A 21,957-nucleotide genomic window follows, 5' to 3' on the forward strand; every position below is an offset into this window, starting at 1 on the left:
AACTACCCTGCAACCCTCACAGCTACTACACACCTGCCAGAGACACCCCTATGCTAACTGAATAATTTGGAAAGTAAAAACTCCAAGCTCCAGTCCCACTTCTACTCCAAATATTTATGATTTAGTCTGACTGCCCCCGCTCTATTTCCTCCACTTTGATCAACTAATGACCAAGAAAAGCAATTACCAGCATAAGAAAAATATATTCGTGGTATCTTTGAACTGTTGTGGCAAGTGTAAATGCATTACTGCTGTGAGAACAGAGGAAATAGTTCTTCAGTGGCTAAGATGAGAAATGAGGGCAAAACAAGTAGGAGGAGGTAGGGGAGAGACTGTTATTTTATTAACTAATTAGATCAGTGTGGAAAGAAAAGGAGCCTGCAAATCTCTGCGTTATTGATTCTGAAGAGGAAGCTGCAATATACAACAGAGATAATGAAACACTGGGATTTGCATTCAAAAATGGCTTGTCCTGCCTGGACAGGGGAACAGAGTGACCTACAAAATAATGTAGTCTTGGGAGTGGGGGAATAAATGGATAAATATGTCACTGACAGCTGTTTGGGGAAAAAAACCCCTGGTCTTGTACTCTGCTCTTCAAAGTCTTCCAGTGCCAGCACATGAAAGAGAAGAAATCCTCTGCCCTTTCTCTATTTCTTGTAACCAGCTTATGAATCATTATTACACTCCTGCTTTCCATGGACATCTCCACTTCCACTGTTGTAGACTGTCAGCTATAGCACCACCAAAAAAACCCAGAATAAACCCAAGCAGGTCTGCAGGCCCAGTGGGCCCAAAACTGACTGAACTACTTCAACCCCAGCTGTGGGTTGGGTCAGACCCTGTCACAGCAATGCCCACCACACTGTTTCCCAGAGTGAAGATGGTGCTTAAGGACACCAACTGAAAATTCCAATAACCTCTCCAAAAAAATTTACATGACAAACACATGGGAACAAATATTTAACACTAAACTCTGCATTTCTACAAAAACACTCCAAGAAAGAATGGAACATAATGCCTTAATACAAAACAAAAATAAATATATAAACAAAGAGTGGAATTTGGAAAAATATAAATCATCCTTTATTAGTGATTTCCCAGGGTGCTCATTTGAAAACACACTCTGAAGCCCAGAGGTGCACAGGCAGCTGCTTTCCAAACCTGCAACATTGCAGTTTAAAGCCATGGTGTAATTCAGAATAATATTATTCCTGAGGTTCTGGCCTGGCAGCTCAGAGGCACTGCCAGCTCCCAACACAGGTGCAGGCTCTCAGGTATCCATGAGAAAGGGTTGATGGATTTTGGGATGTTTCTCTTTTTGACCTGTGCCCCTTTAGAAAGAAGTGATGAAACGAAAACCTCCTGGCAGTGGGGCAATGGCAGGAGAACCCACAGGAGGGAGCTGCAGGAGAGGGGAGGCTGCAAGTGGGACTCACAACAGCAAGAGATGGAGTTTGTTGGGGGGTTATGGTGCCAAAGTTACCAAAGAGGCTGAACTCCAGGGATTTCCAAGCTGTGAAGTGAGGCTGATGAGGACTTTCAGAACCCTGAAAAAACACCACATGTGAAAACCAACTGCACCACCTGCCAGGGATTTACTGCCCAGGTGAGGTGCAGATCACCTGCTCAACACCCCCATGGCAGGGATGTGAACACTCACTGTCTCCTCCTCTGGACACTCACAAATCCAAACCACCAAACACACAAAGAAAACTTCCCAAACTTCAACCACCAACAACCAGACTCCTCCTACAGCCCCTTCCCACAGAAGATGGGGAGCCTCCTGGTACAGCTCTAATGCTGCCTGTGAGCTTTGTGTCCTCCCAGACTGGAGCCCTGGCCTCCACCCTCTTCAGATCACTTGATTTACCAGTGGAAACATATGCTTTTGAACAAAAGTATAGGCACCTACATGGACTAATCACATTTTTAAATGGCCTTCATCATTACATGTGTCAGCATCTTCCAGATGTGGTTCAGGCGACGTCACAAGCACGTCATTTGTGTCTTTGTTCCTCTCCCCAGAGGAAAATTAAGTTATGATTAAAGCTGTGCCTTCACTTCACTCAGCCCATGCACTTCAGTGGAGCTCTGTGACAACAGCTGGGGGAACCTGTGGAAAACACTTTCTTGAGAATATTAAGTGTTTTTTTCTCAGGAACTCATTATTTTCAAGGTCGTTGAGGTTGGGGGGTTTGTTGTTTGGTTGGTTTTAGTGCTACCTGAGTCAGCAGGACATGCCTGGTGGTATCCAGCACAGCCCCCCACAGCTGCATGTTTGTGGCACCAGAGAACACTCTGGGCCTCTCACCCTCCAGCCCTGGCACCACCTCCTCTGGAAACCCTCAGGGAAGGAACCAACACTCAGCAGGATTTTTTCCAGCCTCTTACTTGGTAACAACAGATGTAGAGCCACAAATACCCTTACAGGGTGACAAAGAGGGTTTGTTTTAGAACTCTTACGGCAGATGCAAGGACACAAAGAGGTTGTGACCATGACGTGCATCACAAGTGCTTGGCACCCAGTTATGTTTGGACAGAGCCCAGCACAGACTCCAGCTCCCCCAGATCCCAAGAACTCCAGCCTTCCCAGTGACTGGCATCACTCACAGCAGTAGCTGCTGGTTTGGTACAGACAGTGCAGACTCCTGCCCACGTAAATCATAGTTCAGAGCAGTGTTGTCCAGTCCACAGGAAAGCAAAGGAGAGCCTGCCTGCTCTGGAAAAGTTGACAGATACCTGCACCTCCCAGGTCTGCAAAGGTAGGAAGCGTTATGCTGACTTTGGGAATCCCTCAGCTTTGTGACTGAGCTCCACACCTGTGCCCTCTCAGCTCGTGATGATCCAGTACAGGGCTGTGATTTGCTCTCCTCGATGCCACGGCACCTTCCTGGCCATCAGTGGTGGGCTGAGCATTGCAAGACATGATACAATATTGCCTGTCTACCCCAAATCTATGTTAAACACCTCCAATGGGGAGTTCTCGGGTGGCCTGTCACTGGTGATCACACTGATGGCCAGCACAGTCCTTCCCCTGCTCACAGGAGCAATTCTACACTATATTGTGGCATTACTCCAGATTTACACTTTTACATTAGGGTAAAGCACCAATCCTAAGCCACACACTTGCCTGGGTGGTTTAGTTATATTTAAGACTCCGAGAGTTTTGCCTGACAAACTCTTACAAGGCTTTAAGTTCTTTGCGACCTTGAATCATGTAAAGAGAACTTTTAATTTAGTGAGAAAATAAGTGTTTTGGCAAAAGGGTTTTACAGGAGTAACAGCCAACCAAGGGGAAGCATTCCACAAAGGTACCCAGCAAACACCAACCCCATGCAACTTGCTGAAAAACAATCCACTGGTTTTAAGTCACCCACAAGAGATTAAGGAAGGAGGGAATCATAAAGAAAGAAAGAAAGATAAAGGGAAAAGAAAGAAGTAGAGAAAGAGGTTGGAATGAATAAGGTTGGTATAGCTACCTGCAGCTCTGTCTGAAATAGCCCTGCTCACTGGGAATGCCATTTCTCCAAGATGCAACTGGAAGACTGCAGCATTTACTGCAAGAGGCCTCTGCAACAGCTCAAATGAGCAGGGATTAGCACCTACAGAACTGCTGGGAAGAACATCCAGAAGAGAAGGAAATGCTAATTTTACATTTTGCTGGCTGGAACCCTGGTGTGGTACAAGCTGCTCCACCTCAGCACAGGATACTTGAGGAATTTTTGGTGCCAGCACAAAAAGGGGTATCCTCATCTCCCCACAGTGAGTTTGGGAGCTGGGCTGCACCATCCCAACACAGGGAGGACAGAGGGCACCTCCTCCCCGTGTTCCAGGCCGTGGAGCTGCATCTATTCCATCTTCCAGGCACAGTTAGATGTGGGAAATGGCCTGTCAGCCTCCCAGGCACACCAAGGGCTTCTCTCTCCATTGGTCAGGGCGTTTGCTTTCTCATCACCAACAACCCCCAAACATTTCCCCATGGTGCAAAATATCCCTTGGTGTTTGTCAGTCCTGTACCTCTGGTTTACATGGTCTACTTGAACTCCAAAAATGGCAATGCTCCACCTCAAGCATCCTCCAGTGAGGATTATCAGGGTTTTTTCCCCATACTGGAAGTATTCCACATACATTTTTCTCCTGGCTATCAGTGCTGGGGAGGACCTATCCCCTTCTATGGTGCATCTAGTGGCAACCAGTAATTCTGTCATCAGAGTGAGCCAAAAACTCTCTCTGGAGAGTAGCCCAGTGGAGTCTGTGCTGCTGTAAGGTACCTCATTTACAGAGAGAAAGGCATCTCCCCCCTCCCATTCTCTCCAGGCATTTATGTCTCCATTTTGGATGTATTTTCCTTAAATTGGATCAACTGGTGTTACTGTTTCATAACTACTTTCTAGAAATGGTGGCACAGAGGAGAGTTTAGTACTCTGCACATTGGACTATTATTCCTAAATAAAATTCGATTTGGGACCTTCCCCCCCCAGAAAAGGAGAGCATTCCTCACTTGTTCCACTGGGAACACTCTGTTAAACTCCAATTCCTTCAGATGGCCCTTCCCACAATCTGTTTCTCTTCAGGAACTCAGCGTTTCACTGTGAGATTTGGTTTAATGCTTTACTTACAGACTCTTCCCAGTGAACCAAACCTCATGAACCCTGCACAGAACTACTTTCCACTCCCTTCTCACACATTCTGTGTTGACCCACCTGACCTTGGATCACCTGGATCACCCAGAAGCACCAGGTATCTCACCTGAGGCCAGTTCTTTACCCAGAGAGAGCTCAGGGTAACTGTCCCATCGTGCTGATCTCAGCCTGGGAGATCAGAAGCCCCTTTTGCTGCAGCAGCTCCCCAACCCCACACCACCAGTTCAGCCCTTCCATGCCACCACTGCACCATCCCACGCTCCAAGCAATTAAAAATCCTGCTGTGAATTTATGCAGTTAACACAATTCTTGGCTACCACACAGAAGACTCCCTGATGTACAAAGGCTCTCCTCCCACCCCTCCCATCACAGCATGAAGGGCACCACACTGGCATCCTCTTCCTCTCCAACCCCAGCTAAAAAAAGAAGATGCACAGCAGATGTTGGAATTTTTAACCCCACCATGACGGGAGCCTCAGCTCATGGGAAGTCAATGCCACTGTCTGCCCTGAAAAAGCCCCCTGAACAAGCTTCCCTGAACAAGCCTCTGCACTGGGGTGCAAGTGGAAAATTCCATCTTTCCCACAGTGCCAGCAGGGATGAGAGGATGGGGCAGGCTCAGCACAAGGAGTGACACTGAGCTGGCTCCTCCAGCTGCAGATGCCAGGGGACATCAGGCAGGACCCTCGAAGGGGGAAGCTCATTGAAAGGGCTCCAAAGCCCTGGAACAGTCCCACACGCTGACTGCTCTTTGGAGGGAACATGCAAGAGAAAGAATTGTGCCTTAGAAGACAAAAGGCTCAAGTTTGTGACTTCAGTTTCACATCACTGAAACTGGATATAATTAAATCCTGCTTTTCAAGAGATGTTCAATTCCAAAATTAATGTCTCTGGGATGCAGAGAACACTGAAAGTGTGAATACACTTTTTATTTAACCTCAAAATCTATTTTTACTCCAGAATCCTAATGCTCCATGGCTGGAACTTTCTCTTCCTGCCAGCATGGCCGGGATCAATGGAAAGATGAAGAAAATAAAGGCAAATGAATGGGAATAACAGCTCCCCAGGGGTGAGGCAGGTCTGCAGAGGGACAGTCTGTCTGCAGGGAGCTGTCTCCTGGAGCAGCCCCTCCTGAGGGAACAGGAGGAGCAGGGCACAGCCCAGCTCTTCCCTCAGTCTCTGCCACGACAGAGGCCCCATGACCAGGACCTTTGCAGGGCAGGCCCTGATGCCCTGGTGTTAAAGCATTATTTTAGCATGGCCCTTATTCCAGCTTTAACCTCAAGGGATGATCCAAACCATGAAATATGTCTGAAATCTGCTTCTGTCCTGAATCACCAGAGCAAACAGAAAGATAGAGAAATAAAGGTGAATGCAGGTCTGTTTGTGGTAACTTGGGGGTGAGAATTTTGGCCCATTGGGGGTACCAGCTCCCTCTCCCATGACAGGGGTGCCCTGCTCTGGTCCTGCAGTGGGAGGAGAAGGAGCAAGGCCCCAGCTGAGCAATCCAATGCCTTTTCCCCATGCCAGGCTCACAGAGGAATGCTGGCATGGACTGCATTCCATGCACTGATCCACATACGTGTATTTTTTACATACAAAGACACTGTAAAATACCTCCTCCCTGGTGCAGAAAGAGAACAGTTTAAAATATTAGGCGAAACCATCACTCTGACCCATCAGCTGCTGTTTCAACTCTATGTGATGCACATTCCAGTCAAAAGAAAACCTGATGTTTCTTTCTGTAATAGGCTCATTCCAATTTCCAGCAAACACACAGAACAACATTTCTTCTTGCTTCCAATGGCTCATTTGACCGTGCTCAGTCTCTGAGATCACTGGATCTCCCAAGGAATATAACAGCAGAGTGCAGAGAGGTCAGATTTCACAGAGGCAGGACTAAGTAACCTGCAAAGCCAAGCAGAACACACATTGTTCAGGCAGGTCACAGCAAGGCCATTTCCATCTTGGGGAACACACCAATAATCTGAGTTTTTACACATGTAGAATCAGATGCCCCAAGCCTGCTGTAATTCTTTATTAGCTTTGCAGCTGTTGTCTTCCTCATGAGTTTATCAGCTTGCACAGCTCTTGGGTAGCTGTTCTTAATTCACCTCAGCCAGGCAAAGGGTGGGGTGGCCACAAAGAAGCAAAGGGAATAAACAAAAGCTATACAACTCACATGTTAGAAATGGAGAAGGAAAAGTAAAAACATTTTTTTAAAAAAAAAGGCTGTTCAAGAGGGAATTCAGGAAAGTTATTGCTGTTTTAAGAAATTATAAGGGGCCATAAAGGTACAGCCCAGGCCCGAACTCTTTCCACTGAGACCTCTTTTGCACATGGATACACTCTCATTATCTCTCTGGGTTACTCACCCAAATAAAGGGGGAGCAGCATTCCTGGAGATGGGGACTGGGCCTTTTAGGACCTACACCAGTTGAAGGAGACCAAAATTCCAGTCCAAAGCCACTGCAACCCAATGAAAACACATCCTTGGTGGTGAGTGGGGCTGTGCTGGTGTGTCTGCTCAGGTCCAAGCACGAGCACTGCCCCACCAGATAAAGCAAAAGCCACAGTGCAGCTGCTGCTAAACCTGACAGGGTGAACACTGTGGGCTGGGAAGAGCTAAAAAAAACATTCCTCTGGTTATTTGGGAAGCAGAAAATGTGACATTACCTACTGTAATCCTTTCCTTTGCTTTGACCAGTTGCTCCAAGCAACTCTTCCCAAACTTTTTGAACAGCTACTGGGCACAGTGCTGACGGAGATGCCTTTTTTCCTTACGTAGCATTTTCCTCATAATAGTATGCAAAGCCTCCCCTAAAACTTTCTTCATCAATTACCTGCCTAGGAAATGAAGAGTTGGTGTTACAAACTGCCAGACTCTTAATATGATTGACTGTGGCTGGTTTTAGTCAGCAAAAGGTCTCCAAGTAACAAATGACTTGTCCATTTGTTCTCTAACAAGAAGGGCTGTCAAGGCCTGAATATCATTTATGCTCAATCAAATCCTAATGCTGATGGAAAACTCTGGCTTTTGGTGACTCTTGATGTGCCCCACTGGGGCTTGGAGAAATGTATCCCCACTTAACATGTCCATGGGTAATGGATCTGAGAGCCTTCAGCTCATGGCTCCTTCGGGCCAGGCCTGGAGCTGTAAGGTATGAATTAACTGAGATGACAAATTGCATAAACATGTGTTTCTCAGTTGGCACTTCCCTGCTAAATGCTTATGAAACTGTGAACTATGGAAAACAAAAGATGGATGGATGGAAGAAGATCTCTTTTTACAAAATTATTTTTATAGGAAAAAATCCCTAAAGAAAAGCTTGATGTGTGCAAGCTCACAGATATCCCTTATTTTACAGCTGGGGAACAGCAGGAACTTTTCCCTGCTAATGAGACTTTATGATCTCGGATACAGAAAGATTTGCACTTTATTATCAATAAGAAAGTCCAAATTCAAGAAGTGACTTGAAATGGTAGAGACTGGCCTGGGGATATAGTGAATACAGAACATTTCCTCTCACCATACAGGTGGTGTTTACACGATTTTTAGATGCAGTTCAAACAAATCCTTTACAATATAATAAAATCATTGACTAAGGCAGAAAAAGCCATAAGATTTGATTTCTCCTTTTTTTTTTTTTTGTGTACGCACTGGTCAAAATAAGATTGACTATAGAAAAGGACAGATTATTATTTTGCCAAGAATGGGTCAGATGATCCTTGAGGTCCCCTCCAACCTGGGATTGTAGGATTATTAAACTGCAGTGTAGCTGACATCAGTATATTGTAACTATGCTCTCCCTTTAAAACATTTTGCAGAATAATTAGAGCTGGAACAAAGGGAGCTCAGAAAATTGCAACACTAGAGCTTTTTTGGTTTTTTGGGAGAAAAAAAAAAGGAGCTGCAAGGAAGTTCTGATATTCCTTCTAAATTCTAACAAATACTTTGATTATACTACACTTTGCCAGATCTGGCCTCCAACTTTGGATTTCATCCAGTTTCCTGAAGAACGAGAGGAAATCCAGCACAAAACTTTGGTTGTGCTCTTTTCTAAATGGCAAAATACAACCCACCAATTTCACTGGCTTTTCCCTCTGTGCTGTTCAGCAACACAACTGAAGGAATTTTCCTGAAGCAGAGAAGCAACTGCCCTTTCTGTCTGTTTAAAATTGACTCAGTGGCACACCCAAGCTTTACAATAAGGAGCAGTAAAGATTATTTCATTATTTCCATTTGGATATTCCTTTAAGAATTCCAAAGCAGTGAATCTGCAGTTCTATATAACAGAATGAGGAACTGAGGAGCCTCAGCACCTATAAAGAAAACTACTAAAAATGGCAATGTGAGCTTTTACCCCGAAGTGTAACATTCTGTGAAGGCTTCAGTCTTTAGCATGTGAGTAGTTCCTACTAAAGCAAGATTCATCCATCTTTTTCACTGGAGGAGTTTTCTTTTATTTATATATATTTTAAGGCAACATATTATGAAAGTTGGAAGGAGGAGAATAATCCCAGGAGGTGGGTTGACCATCAGTGTCCACGTACGGCCCCGACACAGCATCTCAGCCCCAGGGAAGGCACTGGCTGAGCCAAGCCACGACTTTGTGTCAGCAAGAGAAAGCCCTCAAAGCTTTTTTCCCAATGCTCCCACGTGAACATCTTCCCTCTCTAGTGCAATACCCTGCAGAGGCGACTACACCTAAAAACAATGGCTAGGAAAAGGTTCCAGCATTCAGCACAAGGCATGTGCTGCCTTCCAACCCTTCCTTCGTTGGCTGGCAAATGATGATGCACAGAACTGCATAAGGAAACAAAACATCAAAAGATAAAAATTAACTTAATTTACACAACCAATAAAAAAGTTTAAAGCAATGATAGAAAAATAATATAAAGGCTAGATACATTAAATGCCAGTTCAACAGTATTAAGCTTTGGTAGAACAGGTAAAGAGCATAGCACCAATCAAATCCCCCGTCAGCACAGGCCTCAGTACGCATGAGCCGTGATGAAGATGTAAATTTTGGCAAGAAAAGTGGTGTATGTTCCCTGGCGCCACAGTTTCATCTCCACATCCAACAGGAAGTCTTTGGGCTCCTTGACCTGGCGCTGCAGGTACACGATGCCGGTGTAGGAGTTGAGCCTGCGGGTGCTGAAGTAGCCCTCCTCGTTGCCCTGGGTGATGGTGAGGATGATGTTGTCCCCGGCGTAGGCAGGGGAGGGGCCGATCCGGAAAATGTGGGCTGGGACCACGATGTTGGTCTGGAAGTTGAGCTGGTAGTAGGTGATTCTCACCGGGGTGTTCTGGCAGTCCAGGTAGTTAAAGCAGCTGATGCGTTCACACCTCCTGAGGAATGAGACAGGGAGAGCCTTCAGTGTCCAGGGGACAGCAGGGAAAATGCATTTACCTCAGAGGGCTGCAAAATATCAGCTAAACCACAGTCCCAAACTTCAGAGTGCTATTAACAGGGATAGTACCCAGGGAATGGACTGTCAGGGCAGGCTCAGGATGGATCTCAGGGAAAGGTTCTTCCCCCAGAGGCTGGTTGGGCACTGCCCAGGCTCCCCAGGGCAGTGGGCACAGCCCCAAGGCTGCCAGAGCTCCAGGAGGGTTTGGCTGATCCTCTGGGGCACAGGGGGTGACCCTTGGAGATGGGCCTGTGCAGGGCCAGGAGTTGGACTGGATGATCTTTGTGGGTCCCTTCCAACTCAGCATATCCTGTGATTATCCTTGTTCTGCTTTTCCAGTGTCCATAAAGCATTTGTAATTTATGTAACTGTACTGTAGTGTCAGGAAAGGATCATGGACATGGGGAGCTGCATTCCACAGCAAAGAAAGAGCCAGTCGTGCTGCAAAGCATGAGCTTGGAAGAGGAGTCAGTGGTTCCTCACTGACAGCACAGGGCTGGGACAATGCTCCAAGAAAATAAGACTAAAAGCTCTTGAAAAGGTAGCTGAAACATGGGGCTGGGAAAGAAGCTCCTCAACTGGCAAAGCAGCTCAATTCTGTAAGGCAGGAAAAGTATTTTTTTAAGTCGTAAGCAATTAAATATGGGTTCCCAAAGCACTGGCAGATACTAAGGCAGGAAGAGGGAAGGGACATTTTGGGGCTCCCATGCTCCTCAGCAGCTGGGGGTGTGCCCTTCCCAGAACCCTGTGGCCTGGCAAGCTCAGTATCCTGCTCCCCTCCAATGTTTCAGCAGCCCCTGAGGAACTGCAATCTGAAGATTAACCAGGGAGCCCCAAACCCACTGTAAAAGTGGAGCTCTGAGCAGCCTGGCTGCTGTGATAGAAGCAGCATAGAAGATCTTACTTTTTTAAAACTAACTTATAAGCAGAGCCCTTTCAGAGCTGCAGCAAGGAGAGCTCCAGGCTCTGGTGCCTGCTGTTCCAGCAGCAGTTGGGGAGCAAACAGGGGCTCCAGGGTTTGGAAGAAGGAAGGATAACCAGACACAAACTACATGGGGAATGTTTATGTGCTCCAGGTACCAAAGCAGTTTCTCAGAGCTCTGAGCACCCACACCCAACCACAAACTAAGCACTACAGGACTGGCCTGGCTGCTGGTGTTGTTCCAAAGGCCACACTCACATGTCAGACACTTTTCTGTAGTTGGAAGGGCACTCGAAGGACAGGCAGCGGAAGCTGCCCTGGATGTTGTAGCAGGTCTCTGCAGTTGAGCAGTTATGGGTTCCTATTGCACACTCATCAATATCTAAGAAGAAACACAAGAAAAAGGCATTCTAAGTTCAAAAGTGAGAATTAATCACAGTTGATGGGCTGTGATTTGCTTATGAGACTGTGTGCCTGAGGAGTCTGTGGGTTTGGCTCTACAAGCCGAGGGCTCTTGTCCTCACCCCCCGGTTACTGCGTGTCCCCTCCACAGTACCTGTGCCCCAGACCAGGGCTCTGGGAACCCCCCAGGGCACACCTGGGGTGGGAAATGCACACCCACACCCAGGTGAGGTGTGTCAGGTCCATCTCTGTGCACAGACACTCACTGGCATTTGCAGTGACAGAATAAACCACGGTGATGGCAATTCTGACAAAATTCTTCAATGTCTAAAATGTCTTCTATGGAAAAAACCTCCTTCCTTGACAATACCAGGCAATAAGAGATGACAGACCCACCTGGCAGCGTGTGCAGTAAACAAGGGAGCCCACTCTTCCCTACAAGCAGCTTGGGACACTTTCCATGGTGTCTGACAGTCTCTCTGCTTGGCAGAGAGTCCACCCAGCACATGGCCATGCTGGCCTTCTGCTGCAGGGGAACTGTGTTTCTTTACCTGTACTTTAGAACCACTGGCACACTCCTGTAACCCACCTGTCCTCATCCACACACAGCTGACCAATACAGGGTTTTACTTTCCATGGAGAATAAACACGAGAAGGGAAAAAAGTTCTCAAACCCAGAGATCCCACTTCCCACTGCAAGAAAGACCAAGCATGAACACCTAGACAGATTTGCTTGTGTAGCCACGTTGTCCCTGCCCCTGAGGTGTCAGAGATGAAACTAATATTAAAGCCAGGCTGGAGGCAAACAGAATTAAGTGAGTAGGTAGCAGTAGTCTAAGGCAGTGGAACCCTGGAAGTCCCAGACCAGCCCACAGCTGTATAAGCTTCTCCCAGCTGTTCTGATGGATGAGAGCTTTTCGTTTCCTGAAAGTGATGGGCCAATTTTTACAGCTCCACAGGTCACTGGGACTCCCTGAACCAGCCCAGTTTCACACTTGGAGCTTGCCTGGGTCCCGTGAGGGGTCTCCAAGCCAAGGAGGTGGTCCTGCTCCATTCAGCAGGTGAGGGCAGTGCAGTGTGGCAGCTCCAGGGCTGGGGAAGCAGCCAACTGCTTTCCAACAGCAGGGCCACGGACTTGGGCATGGTGTGGGCACTGTGGGCAAGCCCTGGAGCACGAGGGACAGTCCTTGAGGAAAGGAGGCCATGTCTATAAATCCCTCACTCACTGCAGAACCTGTGAGAGAGCGATGGCTCCTTCCCATGGATGAGGCTGCACAGGGTCCACGAGGGGACAAACACCCCATCACCCAGCTGAGACCCTCTGTCTGACTCCACATTAACCATTCACAGCCTAGTGCACAAAAGCTATCCCTCAGGAATAAACAGATCCTGTCAGGATAGAACCAACCCATGCTAAGGCCAACAGGACCTTCTCACTGACTTTTTGAGAAGGGATAAACTTGGGCTGTGTCAGAAGAATTATCTGTGCATGAACGTTGCTCTGGATTAAAGCAGAGCAACCAAAGTAAACCTGGATTTAAAGCAAGCAAATCCAAAGCAAAGTTCTCACTGCACAATCCAGGAGATGAGAGTTCTACCAGGGCACTGTGAAACATGGGAACTCAGGAACAACACTTCAGAACAAGGCACACAGTTCTGAACATTTAAGATATATACATAAATATCTCCCCACAATGAGATGTAATTACAGAAGGCAGTAAAGAACATTTAAAGCTCAGAGACACTTTATGGCCCAGAGCATAAGCGTGGTTACCTAAATAACACATATCCACAAGCCCAAGCCATGGGCCTTAAAATGCTGAAAAACAGATGCAGCATCAAGGATCCAGCTCGAGCAGCAAACATTGGCAAAGATCATCTCCCAGTCACATTGTGTACTCCCAAAAGTCTAGACAATGCACGGAGGCTTTAAAATGAAATAAATGCTAACAGACAAGGCATGTGGACTGTGCAGGGCCCTGCAGCTCTGCCAATTGTCACAGAAGAGACAGACTCCTAGAGGGAAACTATAACCTCCCACTCCCTCCATTCCCCTGGGATGAGAACTGATCTCATACACTGAACTGGTTGGTTTAAAAGTCTTGCAAGGAAAAGTATACAATAGGAAGTAGGAGAGAATCAAAGCAAAGTAAATCCCTTGCTGATTCGGAGCAGTGCCCCTAAGGTGAAAAGAAAATTTCTTCCACATTGCAATCGTTGTCATGAAAGCACTCCCTCCCTGCACCACTTTGGCTGCACTGCAAAATACCACAGGCAGTTCCTCCAAAAAAGATCCATATGTTGAGACAGTGTTCCATGAGATACAGCTCGTCTGTTTGAAACTAAAGGTACAAAGAATGTGCCACCAGTAACTCCGAAGAACTGGTCAGACGATGAGTAACTGGAGCCAGACCTTTAGCTGGTGGAAACCAAGATTATCTCCTTGAGCTTAGCACAGCCAACATCAATTCAGTGTTTCTCTGACCATGTTTTCAGAAAGAGCTCAATATCTAAGCCTGCCCTAACTTGTAATACAGACTTGCAGAGCTCAAAAACAGGGAATGTGTCTGGGGGGCTCCTTCCAGTGCCTGACTAAACTGCAGCTCCAGAGCTGCTGAGTTTTGCACGTAGAACAACTTCACCCTCCAAGGAGGTGCCCGGACCAGGTGCCAGAGACACTCAGAAATGCCCTCCCAAGGGTTTCTGTTTGGGCAAGCTGTGCACTGGGAAGCCTCTCCACACAGGTGAGGGTCGTGCAGGGGGGGTTCCACCACACAGACAACACAAGTGCAGGTCTGGGTGGATGTCCCTGTCCTCTGCCTCCAGCACACTGGGTGCCTGTGGGAGAGCTGTGCTGGCTCAGGAACACAGTGACTCACACTATTAACTCTGCAATACATTCTCAGCCCAAATCTCACTGCTGGCAGAGGTGGCAACTAACATGCCAGCACTCAAAGTTAGGAGGAAAATACAAACAAAGCCTGTGGAGAGTTACAGCTGCAGTTTTCTAAAGGTGAATTTCTACATAAGAATTTAAATGCACATGGATACCACTGCATTTATACTTAAAAACACATTCTAAAAAATATTTTAAACTTTTTTTAAAGGATTTTAATTGTCATTTAATCTGCTTCCCTGCTCCAAAGTCAGGATTAAGTACACACATGCTGCTCATGATTTACACAATGCAAATTCGTTGCCATTACCGCCAAGAATTCAAGCCTAGGAGATACATAACCAAAAGTTATATGAAGGGTTTCTGAAAAACTAAGGGCAGGAAATGCCTGGTAGTTAATGTAACCACTGCAGGAATGTGTGCAGTGTGTGCAAAGGTAATCAGATCTTCCATCATCATTACACAGGCAGGGCATCCTTTGGAAATGGGGGTTCAGCTCAGAACCAGACAGCTGTGCACCAGATGAAAACCACCACACTCCCAGCAGGCATTTCTATGGTTCTGGAGAAAAGGGGGGTGTGAGGGGAGGGTACTTGTCGTTGCACTAACATTTCCCCATGCCAACATAGTTAAGGTGACAAACTGCTGGATGGCCAAGTTCCCATTACAGCTCCAACATTTAATCTCCCAGTTTTCTGGGGCAGAAAACTGCAACTCATAATGAAGGCACAGATTTCTACACCTGGCCCCTCTGAAAGCCCAGATCATTCAGTGCTGTGCCAAGGTGCACACACAGCTCACACAAGTAATCCAGGGCTCCAGCTGGAAGGATGACATGGGCTCCCTTGGGAATTCATTTAAGCAATTCCCTCACATTGACAGCCCAGTTGCCACAGCACTTTCTTGTAACACAGGGGAGAGCTGTCTTTGCAGATACCAATATTTGGCAACTTTGTCAAATACTGGCTTGTTAACAGTGACTGAAACATGGAGGCTTGACTGAATAACATAATGGCTCGTTCCAAGGATTAAAACCTCATGATATATAATCTTGCAGTCCCTTCCTTACCTCGACAGGTCCTTCCATTGGCTGCCATGGTGTATCCCTGCTCAGGACAAGCACACTGGTAGCTGCCAGGAACGTTCACGCAGCGGAAGGTGCAGAGGATGCCTGCACTCTGTGTGCACTCATCAATGTCTGGGGAGAAAACACAGGTACCAACGTGGGAAACCAAGCAAAACAGAAACCTGGGAAGGGCAGCTGTAGAACAAGGAAATTCTCATCTGACACGTTCATAATATATTGCTAAACATGAACGCAACCATGGAAGTGTCATGTTGCTGGAGGACTGCTGATGGTGCTTTCTGGAATGCTGGACACAAGAGTGCTCCCAGAAATACTGGCTGCAAGTGGTATGGACTCCTGGAAAAGAATAATGAGTCTAGGACACATCCAAGTTTGAAAGACTCTCTCTGGTACCTCTGTAATTCACAGATTCATAGAATCCCAGAAGGGTTTGGGTTGGAAGGGCCTTGAAATCTCATCCAGTGCCACCCCCTGCCATGGGCAGGGACACCTCCCACTAGCCCAGGTTGCTCCAAGCCCTGTCTAACCTGGCCTTGGACACTTCCAGGGATGGGGCAGCCACAGCTTCTCTGGGCAACCTGTGCCAGTGCCCACAGCAAAGAATTCTTCCAGAATTTCTTGGGGAGCTTCCTTGTGCCAGGAAGAGAGTGGACTTCTTCACCACTTCTTAAATAGAGACTCTCCAATGTGTCAGTGTCAGTAACTCCAATTAAACAGGTAAACCCCCTCCCTCCTCCATTCTGACCACTCTGCTCCTCATTCACCCACCACAAGCAGCATCAAGAGCAAACCTTCACTCAACCATGGCTGAGTGGAGGCTTTCATTGATGCAACACAGGTAAACATATCTTCCCACCTGATTTTTCCATGAAACTAGTCTGATAACCCCCCTGTTCCATGGTCACCCAGGTGTGTTCCATCCAGTGCACTGTCCAATAGCTGGAGTTCCCTTGAGCAGCTTCAGGGGCAGCTGGAACCCACCATCACCCTCAGGCAGCACCTGCAGCATTAGGTGCTGCAGAGAGTCAGCTCCAGGGAATAAACACATTTACCTTGAGCTGATGGAGCAGCAGCCTTACCTTTACAGGAATGCCCATCTTCTGCCAGCTGGAAACCTTGCCTGCAGTAGCACTGGTAGGAGCCATAAACATTGGCACACTCCTGGCTGCAGGGACTGTTATCACATTCATTCACATCTGCAGCCAAAAACAAACCCACACACATGGCCACAGGGGCTCACAACAGTGTCCCCCACCTTTTCCTGCCCCTGAAAACAGCCCCCTTCTGGTCAGAGTGACTAAGGATGGACTGATTTGCCCCAGTTTGTCTCAGCTCCAAGAAGCCTGAGGCTGCCTGTTGCACCTGAATTTCATTTCTATATATGCCAATACATAAAACACACACACATGCAGACATTATGGGTTACAGTCGATCAAAAATATGTAATCATTGCCTTACAAAACTCACGGAGAATTAAACAAATTTCCATTCAATTCAAAATCATTTTTTTAAAGTTTGATTACTACCAAGTTTCATCTTTATCAAAATTTGAATTAAGAGTCTCCTATTCTGTGTTTGTTCTGTTCTCCTTTTCTCCCATCTGAAAGGAAAGCAGAAGTATGTGGGGGAAAGGAAGAAGGGAGAAACTTGTCAATGCTCATCTGACAGTTTGAGTGTTGAGTGTTTGACTGAATATCTGCAAATCTGAGCACACATAAGGTTTACTGTATTTATATTTGACCCCAACTCCTTCTCTAAAGTCCCTGAACTCCCTCTGCAGTTTCTTCTTCACAGAAAAAAGATGTCTGGTACCTTCACAGTGTTTGCCATCGTAGGACAAGCGGAACCCAGAGGAGCAAGTGCAGTGGTAGGAGCCAGGGGTGTTCTCACACGTGTGCTGGCACAGGCGCCCGGGGTAGTTCCAGCACTCATTTATATCTGCCAGCACAACAAGCAAATACACAATCAGCTGAGGAACACAAGCATCAATATACAATCAACTGAGCAACACAAGCATCAAACAAGATGCAGGAGGATATTTTTAGAAGTGTCAGAGATTGATTTGCAGCGTGTGAAGTGCTGCAAGCTCAGGTGTGAGGCTGACTCTGTGCCCTAATTGGGGTACAGGGGGGATAAAATAAAAAGGGCTATCTTGTGGTTCTTAGGAAGAAAGTGGTGAAATCTTCAGACAGACAAATTTCTACAGCAGCTGAAGCACAGCCCTCAGGGAATACTTTGCAGATGACTTTAACTGATGACTTGCAGTTAAACCAAGCCAAGGGCACCTGGTCAGAAATCCCAGCACGGAGGGACAGAGCTCTAAGCTGTAGGACATCAGCTTTGGAGGTGATTCCATCATCTTCTGAGGCACTGCACTGCAGAACTAATGCCTGCACACTGCAACAGTGCTAAACAGTGCCTGGAGGGCCGAGGCTCCATCAGTCAGTGCTCCCACCTCCCCCGTGCCTCACATACCGATGCAGCTCCTGCTGAAGGCGTCGTACTGAAAGCCCATCCTGCAGTCACAGCGATAAGCCCCGGGGAGGTTGTGGCAGATCTGCCCCTCCCCACAGCGGTGCACACCAGTCTGACACTCATCCACATCTGCAGAGACAGACAGAGCAATTTGCTTAGTTTGCTTAAAATCAATGTTTATGAAGAGAGAGGGGGAAAAAAATTAATAAATAACAGGAATAGAAACTGTTATGGTTGTCCCCTGGACAGAAGAACTACCATCAGCTTTTCCCACTCTGCTCTTCTCCAAGCCAGCTCTGTGTGTCTGTAAGTCAAACCTCTGAAAAGCAGAACATTATCTTCACAGTGAAACCATCCTGGAACTGCAATGGAACTCTCCCAATATATTCTGCATTTCAATGTAAACACTTTTTGATGCTGATCAGACCCTGACATTTAAACACCCCCTGTGATGTTCTGTCTCTCCGTGACTCACATCAAGCCATTTAAAGCAAAACAAGAACCAGCCAGAAACTCTGCTCATCCCTTCAATTAAAGCAATTGCTATTTTCATCTCCAGTTGCCCTTTCAGTCTCGCTCCTGCTGTCTAACTTTTGCTCTTTCCCAATGTTGATCTTTTTTTTCTTCTCTCAATCAACTCCCATTTAGATATTCCTCATGGCCTCTCATCCAAAATCCAATACCAACAAATTAGTTGCTTCTCCACTCACATGCATCACTTCCAATCTCATTTAAACATCCTCAGATGAAGATGAGAGTTTTCAATACACACTGATTTACAAGACTTGCAACATGACTAAATAGCTCATCAGTCTCTAACAAATCCCTCTTGCCATCTGTAACAAGAAGCATCAAAAAGTCTGATTAACCCTCAGAACTGTTTGTTTCTTCACGTATTCAGACTTCTGCCATTTCCTAAACCATCAGATCCTACTTTCTTTCCATTATTCACATCTTCTACTAGTTTTACAACCCAAATCTCTGTTCATGTAATAATAATTAGAATGGAAGTCTAAGTCTGGAGGTTCTCCATGCTGCTCTATTTGAAGTCATAAATCTGAGCACTGAATCATTCAAAGGGTTCCTGGGCAGTTCTCCATCCAACAGCAGCTTGGTGAGTGCTCTGGGAAGCAGACCCTTGCTGAGGGAATGATGGGGAAGTGAGAGCAGAAACTTGGATTTGGAGAAGTGGAGATCATATCAACACTGATGAGGGGCACTGACAAATACTCTGTTCAACATTTCAGCAGATTCCCACCTACACAGTCCCTGCTGGCCCCAGGGTCAGGAATGGCAGGGAAGGCCAACCCAAGGAATCTCTGACAGGCTCCAAGATTTCTGCTGAAATATGGACCCCTCATTTTCTTGTAAGATCAGAAGTAGCAAGGAAGTCTCTAATGCAGATACAAATTTGTAAAGCAGCAGCTTTATTTGTAATGAATTCATGTGTGCAACCACTTCATTAGTTTGTCCAAAATTACATATTCCATTGCATTTACACTTTAATTAGTTCTAGGGCATTACCCCATCAGAACTGTGCCATATTTCACAATACTTACAGCAGTTTTCAGTTAAACCTAGGAGGTTGTTTTTAATAACTCATTTACTAAATCAGTAAATCTGAACATTTTAAAGACAGATGAATCCTCTAAACAGAGGAGATGACCCTACGAGCGTCGCTCTGCTGGAGAAACATGTGCAGATGATGTTTTTACTACTGTGAATAAATCTGAATCAGGAATCTAATTAGCTATTGTAATGCCTCAAAGAAACTAGTCTTTATCACAGAGAGGGGAAATTAGGACCATATGCTTTTCCTTTTTCTTCTCTGTTCTCTCTGCCTACTTAAAAAAAGCCATTCCAAAAAAACACCAAAAGCTATAGACCAGCAAGAGGGACAGAGTGCACACAGCAAAGTCAGAGAAATCATCAATTAACTTTAAATTTGTTTTGCCAAAATCAAGCTAGAGAAGCTTCCTTATACCTGCTCCTTAACAACCTTGTCAACCATTTAAAGCAGAGACAGAGGGCCATCAGTAATCACATTGCATTGTGTTATCTCCTCTTGCTTTAGAGACAGAGATGCTGTCTGAATAATGGCAATCTCCTCCTCTGTCACATATTGGCACATAATCACTCCTTTTTAGGAACAACTGGGGTGAAAAGCTGGATTCTTTCTCTTCCATCAATTTGAAATTTAGGAATGTGATTTGCCCAGTCATTATAGAATCATAGAATTGTTAAGGATGGAAAAGACCTCTAAGATCACCAAGCCCAACTGTCAACCCAGCACCACCCCCATGGTCACCACTAAGCCATGTCCCCAAGTGCCACATCCACATGTTTTCTGAACACTTGCAGGGGTGGTGATTCCTGCACCCTGGGCAGTCTGCAGGGCAGGGCAAAGGGCTGCAGCCAGGACTTCTGTGCTGCTCAGGGATGACAAGGCAGTGAAAACAGTGGAGACACTGGCATGGTGGTCCCCTAAAAGCAACATCAGGGTCACCACTCCAGGAGGTGTACCTGGCCCAGCAGGCCTGGCTTAAAAAGGACTGATGGAAAGCAGTTGAATTGTCTTCACAGCAACTGAGAGGGACAGGACCTTTGGACCTAATGAGATACTTCAGGCTGCTCTATAACAGGACAGCAAATAAGACTGCACTACCTCCAAATTTATGAGACACAACCCCAGAGCTGTATTAGGAAGGTTTCTCAATTTCCTCAGTTACACACAAGAACTGTCCCTGTCTTCTGCCCCTTCCAAACCTTCCCCATCTTCTCACTGGCTGAGCATGGTCTGGATAGTCCTGGGGGCAAAACCATGAGGGGACACAGAGCACAATGAAGGGCAAAAAGGTGAATACAGAAGTTTCTGGGGAAATAGGGTCTGGCTGTACCACTGTTTTTCACTGCAGTCATGGCCAAATTCATGGCTGCCAATAGGGCTCCCACCCACCTGCAGCATCACAAAGCATATTTTGTTTATTTATCATCCTTCCTTTTATTCAAAGGGAAGGTAGGTAGAGATCACTGGGATATCATCACTAACCCAACTACTGATTTCTCATTTCTTTTTTGTTTCCTCCTCTGTCATTGTTTTTTTTTGGATTTCCTACCTCGTGTAACTCGGAATACAGGGAACTAGAGAACACCCAGCCAGCCTTGCCTTGGGCACCAAGGACTGAGCTTCCCTTTCCTTCATGCCTCCTATGCTCATTTACAGAACAAATGCTAATAACAGCTAAAATCTGCTATTCTGAGTCAGTAACTCCCTAAATACATTGGAACAAACACAAATCAGGATCAAGCTGCATGCCAGCCTACATGAATATTTCATACATTCCTTCTTCTCCGAATTCTTTTCACAACGTAGGAATTTATCCTAAACATCCCCACAAGTGGATGTAATGGGGAACACCATTCACAGCCCTACAAAGAACATCCACTTGGTGCTACTCCTGTGAGAGCACAGACTCAGTGATTGCTGCAGATCACATCACTCACAGTGAGATGCTGGAATGTACAGCAAGGGATCATGGCTTTGACTGACAGCACGAGCCTAAAAAGTAACTAAATCCCATTCACTCCAGAATGGAAGCCAGTGACTCCCACCTGCAGTCAGAGCCAGCGCTGCTGAGCGTGCCAGGAGGAATCCAGGGAGCAAACAAATCCCTGAGCTGCTGGGACAGCAAATTCCCATTCCTCAGACACGTTTGGGAATCTGGAGGTAACTCAAAGCCTCTTTTTAGAACTGAAATGTACTTTTTCCTGTGACCACGAGCCCCCCTTACCGACGCAGCGGGTGCCCTCCTCGTTGGAGTGGTATCCTCTGCTGCAGCTCAGCATGTTCCTCTGGCAGGTGTAAGACCCAACTGTGTTGATGCAGTTGAATCCTGGTTTACAGGGCTCAGGGAGGGACGTGCATTCATTAATATCTGGTGAAAAAAATGAATTAGAATAGTGAGAGATGCTATTTAATCTTTCTAGCCTGTTTTCTTCCAGATGCCACTTCTTTTCCTTCATTTCAGGTTCTTGTGCTCCAAAGATAAGGCTGATGAAGGTCTGCTGTGGGAAGACTTTCAAATGCAATAACTTTAAAAGGACAGCAATGTTT

The 21,957-nt window shown here is 46.3% G+C and overlaps 1 protein-coding gene across 1 annotated transcript in view; it reads right to left on the reverse strand.

Annotated features, from left to right (window-relative positions):
* Positions 1–9,086: 9,086 nt before the first annotated feature.
* Positions 9,087–21,957, reverse strand: part of FBLN2 (fibulin 2) — a gene marked incomplete at its 5' end in the record, with an annotated part of 75,052 nt that continues 62,181 nt past the window's right edge. Inside the window, 7 exons of the mRNA XM_029964659.1 lie at positions 9,087–9,999; positions 11,242–11,365; positions 15,351–15,479; positions 16,448–16,564; positions 17,181–17,306; positions 17,844–17,972; positions 21,635–21,778. Of these exons, the coding sequence (XP_029820519.1) occupies positions 9,642–9,999; positions 11,242–11,365; positions 15,351–15,479; positions 16,448–16,564; positions 17,181–17,306; positions 17,844–17,972; positions 21,635–21,778 (1,127 nt within the window). The remainder of the gene's footprint in view (positions 10,000–11,241; positions 11,366–15,350; positions 15,480–16,447; positions 16,565–17,180; positions 17,307–17,843; positions 17,973–21,634; positions 21,779–21,957) is intronic.

Source organism: Manacus vitellinus, unplaced genomic scaffold (assembly GCF_001715985.3).
Source record: "Manacus vitellinus isolate BGI_N305 unplaced genomic scaffold, ASM171598v3 scaffold_77_pilon, whole genome shotgun sequence".
NCBI classification, from domain to species: Eukaryota; Metazoa; Chordata; class Aves; order Passeriformes; family Pipridae; genus Manacus; species Manacus vitellinus.